This window comes from Haliotis rubra, unplaced genomic scaffold (assembly GCF_003918875.1).
Source record: "Haliotis rubra isolate DU_JTF1 unplaced genomic scaffold, ASM391887v1 Scf63, whole genome shotgun sequence".
In the NCBI taxonomy this organism is placed as follows: domain Eukaryota; kingdom Metazoa; phylum Mollusca; class Gastropoda; order Lepetellida; family Haliotidae; genus Haliotis; species Haliotis rubra.
Genome location: NW_025767335.1, coordinates 1164898 through 1179002, shown reverse-complemented (window position 1 = coordinate 1179002; position 14105 = coordinate 1164898). Strand labels below are relative to the sequence as shown.

Below are 14105 nucleotides of genomic sequence, written 5' to 3'. Positions count from 1 at the left end.
CTATCATTTTGACGGGTGATCTGACTGATTATTGAACACATTCTATTTGTTAGCATTTAGTGACACGTGACAATGGACATGTCAATAAAACATGTCTTCATTCAAATACTGTCGTTTGTTATTTCAACAAATGCGCACAGCTTTTCCCATTTAAGGAAGGTTAGAAATGGTTGAATCAATGATCAAGCCCGAAATCGTGATTTCAGATATGGCTGTGTCGAAGAACATCTCTATCTGGACAACATTAAAGTCTGACGATGCAACGGTTGGCACGGCAAACTCGTCTACGTCGGAAACGATTCCTGTAAAGAAGACAAGGTCATTACAGGGTTTCCACGAAGCTGCAACCAACCAAGAACTTCATGTGGAACCCGACCAAGGAGCATTGACGTCTTCAAGAGAGATACCTGGGTCTTCCGGTCATACAGAGAAACTCAGGTAAAAGACATACCTGGATTATGTCTCGTAGATGCTTGCTATATCTTTATATGTCTAATGACATATATTTTGAGAAATTTGTATGTATTTTATGAAAGCACTGGTTTTGTTAAACGTGACGTGAACAATGTGATTGTATGAAATAAAGGAATCTAAAAAGATTACATAATGATTTGTAACTGTACCGGGTCAAAAGGTTTTTGATTATCCTATGAATAATCTGTGAAGAATTCTATGAAATGCTTCGTTAGTCTCTACACATCGTAATACATGACCTATGCCTTGTGACCGCCTGAAGGAACCTACCGTGTTCTCATACCAACGTTTTATGGGTTCCGGTCGATGTTGAAAACTTTTATCAAAATGCAATTAAGTTCATATCCATTTTCTTTTCTTATGGTAGTGCTCAGACACCGGAACTGACGTCATCTGCCAAGCTGATAGTGCTAGTTTCCTGCATATGCATCAACTTCCTGTGTATCGGTTTTGCCTTCGGTCTGGGAGTCGTACTTGTCCAAATCCTCGATGTCTTCAGCGCCACCCGTGCACAGACGTCACTGATGCAGTCGTTGTGTATTGGTTTAATGTATACAGGGGGTATGATCCCTAATACACTCTCTGTCTTGAATGTTTCGTAACCTCATTTATATCTCTGCCACCTTTGGGAGGAAGCCATATTGATGTCGGGATTAATAAACTTCATTACATAACACAATGTGGCGGTTATTGTTACCTGTATAGATTGTGTCCGGGATTTGGTCAGTATGGGTTTACAGTGAGTCCATGAATTATCCCCACCCCATTGCATTCGTGACCAACTCGTGTTATTCCGGGACAAGAGGCGAGTGGTGACGAATGACCCTATTGCTGTCGTGGGCATTATTTAGGATACGGAAATGCCCGAGTGAAAGTGTGCGCAATGCGAGACGCTTTAATGTGGTTTCTGAGTGAGTGAGTATTGTTTTACGCCGCTTTTAGCAATATTCCATCACTATCACGGCGGGGGACACCACAAATGGGTTTCACACATTGTACCCATGTGGGGAATCGAACCCATGTCTTCAGCGTGACGAGTGGACGCTTTAACCTTGATACTACCCCGGGACCACTACCCCACCGCCCCTGTGGTTTCTGAAGGATTCTGGGATACGTGTTAGTAAATTTGGCATCCTTAACTCCCAAATTTATTTCTGAAACTTACTATTTACAGTACATCTATGGTCATAACGAACTCAAAGGGGCCACTAATTTCTGTTCATTATAACCAAACTTCGTTTTACGCATTTCAGCTAAAATATACATTAAGTATTCGAGACCGAAACATATGTTCGTTGTATCGTATTTCGTTATAAACGTGTTCGGTTTAACCGTAGTTTACTGTATCGTAAGAAAACTTCACGTACATATTGTTGTATATTTCTTCATATTGGTTAGTGGTGGAAAATATATTTTGTATAAAATGTTGGTATATTTTCATCTTTCTATTCATATGTTCCCGACACACTCTGAGTTGTTCTGTTTTCTCCAGCAATAATCTGCGGACCGATAGTCCAGAAGTTGGGGGCGGCAACCGCTGTCATAATAGGAGCAATACTCTCAATGAGTGGATGTGTAGGGGCTAGTTTTGCCCCAAATGTGGAGGTGCTCATCGTCACTGTCGGATTTATAACAGGTACCAGTTTCAATACACAGTGAACGTCAGCTTTTCTCGTTTTTCCCCCAAAGAGTGAGTGAGTGAGTTGGGTTTTACGCCGCTTTTAGCAATATTTCCCCCAAAGCGCACACGAAGAGTTGACTGCGCAAACTAACACCGGATCCGTATGTTCTTCAGTCAATCACATGTCAGCTTCTAAAACGATTCTTCATAATTTGTTAACAACTCCATTCGGAAACCTCTTTGTACAAATGAAAACACACACAGAAAACAAGACAACCATCGTTATGTGGTAGCCATTTTTTATGTAAATGCCTTTCAGAGACGATGCATATTAAATATAATAAATAAATTAAAGTCGCCGCCTTTAAATTAGAGAACTAGTCGGGGTTCTCTTTTTCAAGAGACAAAAAAACAATGCATGGTCTGAATGTTTCTCTTATACCAAGTGGTTTAAGCGTCCACTTGTCACACTGAAGACCCGGGTTCGATTCCCCACATGAGTACTATGTGTGAAGCCCATTTGTGGTGTCCCCCGCCGTGATATTGCTGGAATATTGATAAAAGCGGCGTAATACAACACCCACACACTCACTCGCTCTTATGGTCAAATGGGCTGATGAGCTAATTCCTCAGATCTTCACTCAGAGTTGAATCATATAGGAAAATATATCTGCCTTTAATTACACTGGTGGTCAATTTCGTTTTGGTTTCTTTTCTGTTGACACTCCAGCCCCGAATTCCTTAATAATTTTTGCAAAATTGATATCTAATTTTTGAGGCATAGTACATTTGAGTTTATATATATGTCACAATGAAAATGATTTCATCATAACTAAGATACAGTCGAAGATATATTTAGCTTTTGATATATATATATATATATATATATATATATATATATATATATAACGTATTTAGCAGTGTGACTTTTGTCGACAGTCCTTGCTACCGTGTGTTGTGTTTATTACAGGATTTGGACTATGTTTAGCCTATTTCTCGTCCTATATGGTGGTGAGCATAGTCATGACGAAACACAAGAGCATGGGAGTATCCCTCATCGCGGCCGGGGCAGGACTTGGCGCCTTCATATCCCCACAGTTAAACAGACTCCTACTGGATGCTTACGGGTGGAGGGGGGTGTTTCTCCTCCTGGGGGGGATCAACTTTAACATGTGTGTCCTGGGATCCACGATCCGTTGTTTGACGAAGCCATTATTCCTGACCAAAACATCGAAAGAAGACCCCAAGCCCAAACCCAAGCCGTTTGATATCAGCGTATTCAAGAACATACCGTACACAATATTTGTATTTTGTCAATTACCGATAAGGACATTTTTTACCGGAGTGCCCGTTTTCATCGTTGACATTGCTGAAAATAGAGGTTACTCTCTAGAAGCTGCCTCGTTACTACTTTCCGCCTTAACCGTCTCAGTCGTATTTGGAAGCTTGCTCGGGGGACTTTTGGACTCCGTGCTGAACGTACCTGCTATGTTGTCTGCCGCTGCAGCCCTTTCTGTGTGTGGATTGCTCAGTTTTGGATTAGCCCACTTTTATGATTATGGTGTGATGGTAGCGCTGACAGTGGGCCAAGGGATTCTAGCATCTCTGGTGGATGTGTGCCGTCCTATTATCGTGCATGAACTGTGTGGTCACGCTATGTATTCCTCGGCTTTGTCTTTCCTCTTTGGAATTTCCGGCGTGGCCGATATATGCAGCGGACCCGTGAATGGTAGGTTTCGAGAAAATGTATATTTTTGTAATTGATCTGATCCTTGGAAAATATTCACAAAAATAGGTTTTTGGTATTCAAAAGAAGTTTAAAGATTACCCACAATTGGATTTTGGTTGTTTGTTCGTTTTTAACGCCGCATTCAGCAATATTCTTGATATATGGCGGCAGTCTGTAAATAATCGAGTCTGGACCAGTGATCAACACCATGAGCATCAATCTACGCAACTGGGATACGATGACATGTATCAACCAATTCAGTGATTGAGCGAGCCTGACCGCCCGATCCCGTTTGTACATTAATATAAATTAATAGAGTGATTAGAATCTACTACAGAGGAGAAAGTTGATTTCACCCTTTCCTCCACAATCCGTTTTCGCACGCAGAAACGCAGGCACGCACGCACGCTCCAAACACACTAACCGTGACAACCAAATGAATTTATATGAACACATGATGTTTTTAACTTGTAATTGTTCTTTCTCAGGCGCCATCAGAGACATAACGGGAGACTACATCGTGATGTTTTATGTGGCTGGTAGTGTAGCGCTGTTTATGGGGGTCATCTTCCTGCTTCTGGAACTCTGGGTGCGACGAGGAAGGTCTTCGTTGAAGGATGCACATGTTTCGCAAGAAACTGTGGACACTAAATTGTGACTGTCACATTATACAACATGTCGTCCTTGTCATCCAAACTCAAAGGCATATATTGCATAATACATATTTACAATTTCCTGTAAATATTTCATGGCTGACCGTGCTGCTCGTGTTAAAGCACCTACAGCAGAAATTCTTTTAATTTCGTATTGAATTTCGTGTGACTGTTTCAGTTTTGTCGTAAACATTGATTCTGTCACCTTTTGTACATGAAAAAAATGATAAAGCCAATAATTATTATTTTATGAAATGCGCTGATTCGTTTTTATCTTTGAGATGCATGTGTGTTGGTCGACGGACGCCCCAAACCAAACGAAACTAATAGACACCATTTCGCACACACTGAGGGGTTTTCATTGGGGAAGGCGGTGTTCGTAACTCAGTGTGCAAAATAGTTTCCAAATTTTCCTATCCAGTCGGGCTAACTATTCCTGAAAGTTACTAGCCCACAAAGTAATTCATTAGCCCGAAATTTGAATGAAGAAACTAAGCAGAAGATTACAAAAAGGTAAAATACCATCAAAAACAAATAAGAAAACACATGTCTGAATTCATGAAAATTCACTAGCCAGTCGGGACAATGAGTATAGAGAAATACTAGCCACGGGCTAGCAGGCCAACGGCTATTTCGCACACTGTTAATCGTAACATTTCCCAGTTATCCGATTTGGGACACAACCACAAGGAATACGCAGGTACCAAACTTATACTCGGAGACAACCGTAAGTTCGACACACTAGAGTTCGGCTTAATGATTTTTAATTGTATATATGTTCTGAAGGACTGGTCATTTGAATAATATATGCAGTTTTCATGTTTTGCAAGTTTACAATAATACAGACCCTCTGTCTGAATTAGGTATAGGACTGGATGATCAACTTAAAATCACTGCAGGATCTTGAGTCACAGCTGTTACTCCCATTGCCACGCCACTTGCACATGTGGAGTTACGGCAGAGCTTGGACAAACATGTTCTGTCTGTTTGTTCTTTTACACCACACTCAACAATATTCCAGTTATATGGCGGTGGTCTGTAAATAATCGAGTCTGGACCACACAATCAAGTGATCAACACCATGAGCATCAATCTACGCAATTGGGATACGATGACATGTGTCAATCAAGTCATGTGTCGACCACCCCACCCCCTTAGTCGCCTCTTACGTCAAGCATGAATTGCTGAATACAAATTCTAACTCTGGTCTCTACAAGTTGGTAGTGGAACGTGTGCAATGTGTACGATTACAAGCAGGGCAAGAGTAGATAATGAGATTTACCGTTGAACATTGTTCAACTTATGTTAGGATTGTATTAGTATGACTTGTTTATGTAATGATAGAAAACCAGAATCAGGCCTGGAGAGTTTGATTCGTCCCCAACAGTCTCGCGGATATGTTATCGCAGTGAGTGAGTGAGTGAGTATGGTTTTACTCCGCTTTTAGCAATATTCCAGCAATATCACGGCGGTGGACACCAGAAATGGGCTTAACACAATGTGCCCATGCGGGGATTCGAACCCGGGTCTTCGGCGTGACGAGCCAACGCTTTAACCACTAGGCTACCCCACCGCCCCTCGCACTTGTATGAATGGTGGACTTACCAACAGTGCTATCAGCACCGTTTGTAAGGTGCGGCCTCTTGGATTATTAGTAGACCACTTAATAAATAACTACCACGTTACGTTGAAGTCACCCCTTCACTCGTCGTCTTTCGAGCCTGTGCCAAGGATCACAGGGTCTCCCTCACAGAAATGAATGACAAGGTACTTCTGGGGTGGGTAAAACTTGATGTGCCTGTCAAGTGTTATTATTTGTCTTATTCTCAAGGGCAATGAACATATACGGCATTGTGCAGGATCCAGAAAACATTGCCTGAATTATCTGCAAAATATGTGCTTTAGTTTATAACATAGAGATTCAAAATATATACATGTATATGACAATCAATTTGGCTCATCTGATTCAGAGCAAATTACTCCGCCATAGACCACGTTTACTGTGCAGTCAATTATCCAGAAGTACCGTTATATAACAAAAGGGGTAGATTTTACTGCCTCTTTATAGATTTTTCGAAGGCATTTGACACAGATAGGATCCTCTCTGGTGGTTCTATATCGCTATTGCCTCAATGTTTTCTCGTTCACAACCCTTTGTTAAGACCAAATTGTTCAGTTGGTTGCATTTCTTTCAGCTAGAGGGAGGAAATCAGTTTCTTCATACAATTTATTATGGCTTGAACCGCGTGTTGCCCCACATATAGACATTGTGAAATATCTTTTAATGGTATTCAAGTCACATGGTTTATATGGACAGAATTTGGTCACATGTGTTGTTAAACAGATACGGTTTGTTAGGTGTTCGTTAAAAAAAAGTCCTCGGTTAAAAAAAGTACCGCTCAAAAAGTACTAAATTTGCGGTAAAAAGTCCTCCGGAAAAACGTCCCTTTTCATTTTCTAACAAGAAATGTATAGAAAAACAATGCTTTTTAAAAAAATTGGTATTATTTCATCGTCACACGTACAAGAAATGTAAAGGTTTTATGACATAGTGACGTATTGGAGTGTCGATATAAAAATCATACGAAATGACTACTGTTAACATTGACTACAGGAGACAGCCGTCTAGGAGGCAATGTCATATGTCGGAGTGACTGGCTGTCCAGGAGACAGTGTTAAGTGTCTGGGTGACTGGTCGTCTTGGAGACAGTGTCATGCGTCTTAGTGACTAGCTCTCTAGGTGACAGTGTCATGTGTTAGAGACAGTGTTAAGGGCCTGGGTGAAAGGTCGTCTAGGAGACAGTGTCATGTGTCTGGGTGACTACTCGTCTAGGAGACATTGTTATGTGTCTGGGTGACTGGTCGTCTAGGAGACAGTGTCATGTGTCTGGGTGACTGGTCGTCTAGGAGACAGTGTCATGTGTCTGAGTGACTGGTCGTCTAGGAGACAGTGTCATGTGTCTGGGTGACTGGTCGTCTAGGAGACAGTGTTATGTGTCTGGGTGACTGGTCGTCTAGGAGACAGTGTTATGTGTCTGGGTGACTGGTCGTCTAGGAGACAGTGTCATGTGTCTGAGTGACTGGTCGTCTAGGAGACAGTGTCATGTGTCTGGGTGACTGGTCGTCTAGGAGACAGTGTTATGTGTCTGGGTGACTGGTCGTCTAGGAGACAGTGTTATGTGTCTGGGTGACTGGTCGTCTAGGAGACAGTGTTATGGTCGTCTAGGAGACAGTGTTATGTGTCTGGGTGACTGGTCGTCTAGGAGACTGTCATGTGGTGACGCCGTCTAGGAGACAGTGTTATGTGTCTGGGTGACTGGTCGTCTAGGAGACAGTGTCATGTGTCTGGGTGACTGGCCGTCTAGGAGACAGTGTCATGTGTCTGGGTGACTGGTCGTCTAGGAGACAGTGTCATGTGTCTGGGTGACTGGCCGTCTAGGAGACAGTGTCATGTGTCTGGGTGAGACAGTGTTATGTGTCTAGGAGACTGTGTCTCATGTGTCATGTGTCTGGGTGACTGGTCGTCTAGGAGACAGTGTTATGTGTCTGGGTGACTGGCCGTCTAGGAGACAGTGTCATGTGTCTGGGTGACTGGCCGTCTAGGAGACAGTGTCATGTGTCTGGGTGACTGACCGTCTAGGAGACAGTGTTATGTGTCTGGGTGACTGGCCGTCTAGGAGACATTGTCATGTGTCTGGGTGACTGGCCGTCTAGGGAGACATGTGTCATGTGTCTGGACAGACAGTGACTCTAGGGAGACCGTCTGGGTGACTGGTCGTCTAGGAGACAGTGTCATGTGTCTGGGTGACTGGCCGTCTAGGAGACAGTGTCATGTGTCTGGGTGACTGGCCGTCTAGGAGACAGTGTCATGTGTCTGGGTGACTGGCCGTCTAGGAGACAGTGTCATGTGTCTGAGTGACTGGCCGTCTAGGAGACAGTGTCATGTGTCTGGGTGACTGGCCGTCTAGGAGACAGTGTCATGTGTCTGGAGTGACTGGCCGTCTAGGAGACAGTGTCATGTGTCTGGGTGACTGGCCGTCTAGGAGACAGTGTCATGTGTCTGGGTGACTGGCCGTCTAGGAGACAGTGTCATGTGTCTGGGTGACTGGCCGTCTAGGAGACAGTGTCATGTGTCTGGGTGACTGGCCGTCTAGGAGACAGTGTCATGTGTCTGGGTGACTGGCCGTCTAGGAGACAGTGTCATGTGTCTGGGTGACTGGCCGTCTAGGAGACAGTGTCATGTGTCTGGGTGACTGGCCGTCTAGGAGACAGTGTTATGTGTCTGGGTGACTGGCCGTCTAGGAGACAGTGTCATGTGTCTGGGTGACTGGTCGTCTAGGAGACAGTGTCATGTGTCTGGGTGACTGGCCGTCTAGGAGACAGTGTTATGTGTCTGGTGACTGGTCGTCTAGGAGACAGTGTTATGTGTCTGAGTGACTGGCCGTCTAGGAGACAGTGTCATGTGTCTGAGTGACTGGCCGTCTAGGAGACAGTGTCATGTGTCTGAGTGACTGGCCGTCTAGGAGACAGTGTCATGTCTGTGACTGGTGACTAGGGCAGTGTTAGCCGAGACAGACATTATGTCATGTCTGAGGTGACTGGCCGTCTAGGAGACAGTGTTATGTGTCTGAGTGACTGGCTCGTCTAGGAGACAGTGTTATGTGTCTGGGTGACTGGTCGTCTAGGAGACAGTGTTATGTGTCTGGGTGACTGGCCGTCTAGGAGACAGTGTAATGTGTCTGAGTGACTGGCCGTCTAGGAGACAGTGTCATGTGTCGTAGTGACTGGCCGTCTAGGAGACAGTGTAATGTGTCGTAGTGAGATACCCATGTTAAACTGTGACATAGTATTTCATTAGGCTATCACACTAAAACAAGTCCCCACTTGCTGAACCATTGAAGACCCCATTTCGCAATATTCGCATCAACATGTCAACTACAAGCGCAATAAGTAGATGTTTCTTTAGTAGTGCATCTTTAACTATAACGACCGTTTTATGGTAATCTACTGTACACAGAAATGAGTCACGTCCTTGATCGTGATTGCGAAACTCACTGTCACTGTGGATTGGCTTGTTGTAAACCACCGGTCATAAGATTTGGCCACATGATGCAATACATCTAATTTGGACTATTTATAACCAGTTCCAACATCCTTAATACACTTTACGAAACATCAGCACAGGTATTCCGGTAAGATTCTTTTCAATTATAGAGGCGGTGGGGTAGTCTAGTGGTTAAAGCGTTGGCTCGTGACGCCGAAGACCCGGGTTCCATTCCCCACATGGGTACAATGTGTGAAGCCCATTTCTGCCGTGATATTGCTGGAAATTTGCTAAAAGCGGCGTAAAACCATACTCACTCACTTTTCAATTACAGTCAGCCTGTCTGTTCCTACCTGCAGCAACTGACCGATTGTTATTGCCTCAACTGAATATATTCTAATGTTAGAAAGAAGATTTATAAATCTGTTTATAACATTCGAAATTCGCGAACATCAAGATCACTACAAAGTTGATCCCAGAATAGAATGCAGGACAGCATCTCACCCAAGTCTGATCATCTCGGGGAGGATAATCACGAAAGAGCAAGTGTCTTTGAATAGTTTTACCGACAACCTTCGTTCACAGTGACGTTTACAGTTCTACCAAAGGCTTTGACGTTTTGATGATTTCTGCCTGAATTTGATATTTGATGTAATATCAGCTTGTATTGTCTACTGGCGAGATTGTTTTATACACTTATGACAAAACATGCAATAACAACGATGGTGGGTGTCCTCTCATAATGAATAAAACGACATGCCATCGAAGTTTATTTTGCATGTTTTGTGTGCTTGCTTGCCGCACTCAACTATTTTCGAGCTTATATGAGGGCGGTCTGTTGATAACCGAATCTGAACCAGACAATCTAGTGACTGACATCATCAACGCATTTGGTATACGATAACATGCATCTACCAAGTCAGCGAGTCTGTCACACCTGACAGAACCCCCAGGGTTCATAACCCAGAGATGTGGGGTCGGAGTTTTTTGTAACCGCTTTACCAATATTTTGGCAGTATTTTGTTTCTATTTTGTGTGCGTTGAGATATACATTACCAGCCAGTTAAATGTCTCTGGTCCAGTTCAAAGCAACTCCTTGACATTCCCCGATTTCAGCTGAAAACATTCGGAGGCAAATCTTTCAGTGTGACAGCAGCTGTCAAGTGGAATCAGCTTCCTGACTCTTTAAACAACTCTGACTCTCTTCCATCATTTATAGCTCACCTGAAGACCTATCTGTTCAACAACTCTCACCGACTCTAGACTCTCTTTGCTAAAGCGCTTTGAGCGTGCACTGATGTGTGATAAAGCGCTATACATAATGGAACTATTAGATGAATTTTGAATTTGTCGTCGTGAACTGGACGGTTCACTATTGGTCAGATACTATCATTTTGACGGGTGATCTGACTGATTATTGAACACATTCTATTTGTTAGCATTTAGTGACACGTGACAATGGACATGTCAATAAAACATGTCTTCATGCAAGTACTGTCGTTTGTTATTTCAACAAATGCGCACAACTTTTACCATTTAAGGAAGGTTAGAAATGGTTGAGTCAATGATCAAGCCCGAAATCTTGATTTCAGATATGGCTGTGTCGAAGAACATCTCCATCTGGACAACATTAAAGTCTGACGATGCAACGGTTGGCACGGCAAACTCGTCTACGTCGGAAACGATTCCTGTAAAGAAGACAAGGTCATTACAGGGTTTCCACGAAGCTGCAACCAACCAAGAACTTCGTGTGGAACCCGACCAAGGAGCATTGACGTCTTCAAGAGAGATACCTGGGTCTTCCGGTCATACAGAGAAACCCAGGTAAAAGACATACCTGGATTATGTCTCGTAGATGCTTGCTATATCTTTATATGTCTAATGACATATATTTTGAGCAATTTGTATGTATTTTATGAAAGTATTTGGTTTTGTTAAACGTGACATGAACAATGTGATTGTATGAAATAAAGGAATCTAAAAAGATTGCACAATGATTTGTAACTGTACCGGGTCAAAAGGTTTTTGATTATCCTATGAATAATCTGTGAAGAATTCTATGAAATGCTTCGTTAGTCTCTACATATCGTAATACATGACCTATGCCTTGTGACCGCCTGAAGGAACCTATCGTGTTCTCATACCAACGTTTTATGGGTTCCGGTCGATGTTGAAAACTTTTATCAAAATGGAATTAAGTTCATATCCATTTTCTTTTCTTATGGTAGTGCTCAGACACCGGAACTGACGTCATCTGCCAAGCTGATAGTGCTAGTTTCCTGCATATGCATCAACTTCCTGTCTATCGGTTTTGCCCTCGGTCTGGGAGTCGTGTTTGTCCAAATCCTCGACGTCTTCAGCGCCACCCGTGCACAGACGTCACTGATGCAGTCGTTGTGCATTGGCTTAATGTATACAGGGGGTATGATCCCTAATACACTCTCTGTCTTGAATATTTCGTAACCTCATTTATATCTCTGCCACCTTTGGGAGGAAGCCATATTGATGTGGGGATTAATAAACTTAATTACATAACACAATGTGGCGGTTATTGTTACCTTTATAGATTTTGTCCGGGCTTTGATCAGTATGGGTTTACAGTGACTCCATGCAGTATCCCCACCCCATTGCATTCGTGACCAACTCGTGTTATTCCGGGACAAGAGGCGAGTGGTGACGAATGACCCTATTGCTGTCGTGGGCATTATTTAGGTTACGGAAATGCCCGAGTGAAAGTGTGCGCAATGCGAGATGCTTTCATGTGGTTTCTGAGTAAGTGAGTATTGTTTTACGCCGCTTTTAGCAAATTCCATCAATATCACGGGGACACCAGAAATGGGTTTCACATATTGTATCCATGTGGGGAATCGAACCCAGGTCTTAGGCGTGACGAGTGGACTCTTTAACCTTGATACTACCCCGGGACCACTACCCCACCGCCCCTGTGGTTTCTGAAGGATTCTGGGATACGTATTAGTAAATTTGGCATCCTTAACTCCCAAATGTATTTCTGAAACTTACTATTTACAGTTCATCTATGGTCATAACGAACTCAAAGGGGCCACTAATTTCTGTTCATTATAACCATACTTCGTTATACGCATTTCAACTAAAATACATTAAGTATTCGAGACCGAAACAAATGTTCGTTGTATCGTATTTCGTTATAAACGTGTTCGGTATAACTGTAGTATACTGCACGTACATATTGTTGTATATTTCTTCATATTAGTTAGTGGTGGAAAATATATTTTGTATAAAATGTTGGTATATTTTCATCTTTCTATTCATATGTTCCCGACACACTCTGAGTTGCTCTGTTTTCTCCAGCAATAATCTGCGGACCGATAGTCCAGAAGTTGGGGCCGGCAACCTCTATCATAATAGGAGCAATACTCTCAATGAGTGGATGTGTAGGGGCTAGCTTTGCCCCAAATGTGGAGGTGCTCATCGTCACTGTCGGATTTATAACAGGTACCAGTTTCAATACACATTGAACGTCAGCTTTTCTCGTTTTCCCCCCAAAGAGTGAGTGAGTGAGTTGGGTTTTACGCCGCTTTTAGCAATATTTTCCCCAAAGCGCACACGAAGTGTTGACTGCGCAAACTAACACTGGATCCGTATGTTCTTCAGTCAATCACATGTCAGCTTCTAAAACGATTCTTCATAATTTGTTAACAACTCCATTCGGAAACCTCTTTGTTTAATTGAAAACACACACAGAAAACAAGACAACCATCGTTATGTGGTAGCCATTTTTTTATGTAAATGCCTTTCAGAGACGATGCGTATTAAATATTCAAAATAAATTAAAGTCGCCGCCTTTAAATCAGAGAACTAGTCGGGATTTTCTTTTTCAAGCGACAGAAAAACAATGCATGGTCTGAATGTTTCTCTTATACCAAGGGGTTTAAGCGTCCACTCGTCACGCTGAAGACCCGGGTTCGATTCCCCACATGGGTACTATGTGTGAAGCTCATTTCTGGTGTCCCCCGTCGTGATATTGCTGCAATATTGCAAAAAGAGGCGTAAAACAACACTCACTCACTCTTATGGTCAAATGGGCTGATGAGCTAATTCCTCAGATCTTCACTCAGAGTTGAATCATATAGAAAATATATCTGGCTTTAATTACATTGGTGGTCAATTTCTTTTTGGCTGTTGACACTCCAGCCCCGAATTCATTAATAATTTTTGCAAAATTGATATCTAATTTTTGACGCATAGTACATTTGAGTTTATATATATGTCACAATGAAAATGATTTCATCTTAACTAAGATACAGTCGAAGATATATTAACTTTTGATATATATATATAACGTATTTATCAGTGTGACTTTTGTCAACAGTCCTTGCTACCGTGTGTTGTGTTTATTACAGGATTTGGACTATGTTTAGCCTATTTCTCGTCCTATATGGTGGTGAACATAGTCATGACGAAACACAAGAGCATGGGAGTATCCCTCATCACGGCCGGGGCAGGACTTGGCGCCTTCATATCCCCACAGTTAAACAGACTCCTACTGGATGCTTACGGGTGGAGGGGGGTGTTTCTCCTCCTGGGGGGGGGATCAACTTTAAC

The 14105-nt window shown here is 42.7% G+C and overlaps 2 protein-coding genes across 2 annotated transcripts; both read left to right on the top strand.

Moving 5' to 3' along the window:
• Window positions 1-3617: 3617 nt before the first annotated feature.
• LOC124256481 lies at window positions 3618-4704 on the top strand. The gene is made up of 2 exons (XM_046690468.1): window positions 3618-3824; window positions 4313-4704. Exons 1-2 carry the CDS (start codon window positions 3662-3664, stop codon window positions 4480-4482), a joined length of 333 nt encoding a protein of 110 aa, XP_046546424.1. The 5' UTR covers window positions 3618-3661; the 3' UTR covers window positions 4483-4704.
• A 6411-nt stretch (window positions 4705-11115) lies between these two features.
• On the top strand, window positions 11116-12028 carry LOC124256494. The gene is made up of 2 exons (XM_046690482.1): window positions 11116-11345; window positions 11750-12028. Exons 1-2 carry the CDS (start codon window positions 11116-11118, stop codon window positions 11982-11984), a joined length of 465 nt encoding a protein of 154 aa, XP_046546438.1. The 3' UTR covers window positions 11985-12028.
• Window positions 12029-14105: the final 2077 nt, after the last annotated feature.

Coding starts and splice junctions, on each gene's coding strand:
- LOC124256481 (XM_046690468.1), top strand. CDS start 3,662: ATGGTAGCGCTGACAGTGGGCCAAGGGATTCTAGCATCTCTGGTGGAT. Junction 3,825..4,312: donor ATGCAGCGGACCCGTGAATG/GTAGGTTTCGAG, acceptor GTTCTTTCTCAG/GCGCCATCAGAGACATAACG.
- LOC124256494 (XM_046690482.1), top strand. CDS start 11,116: ATGGCTGTGTCGAAGAACATCTCCATCTGGACAACATTAAAGTCTGAC. Junction 11,346..11,749: donor GGTCATACAGAGAAACCCAG/GTAAAAGACATA, acceptor TTCTTATGGTAG/TGCTCAGACACCGGAACTGA.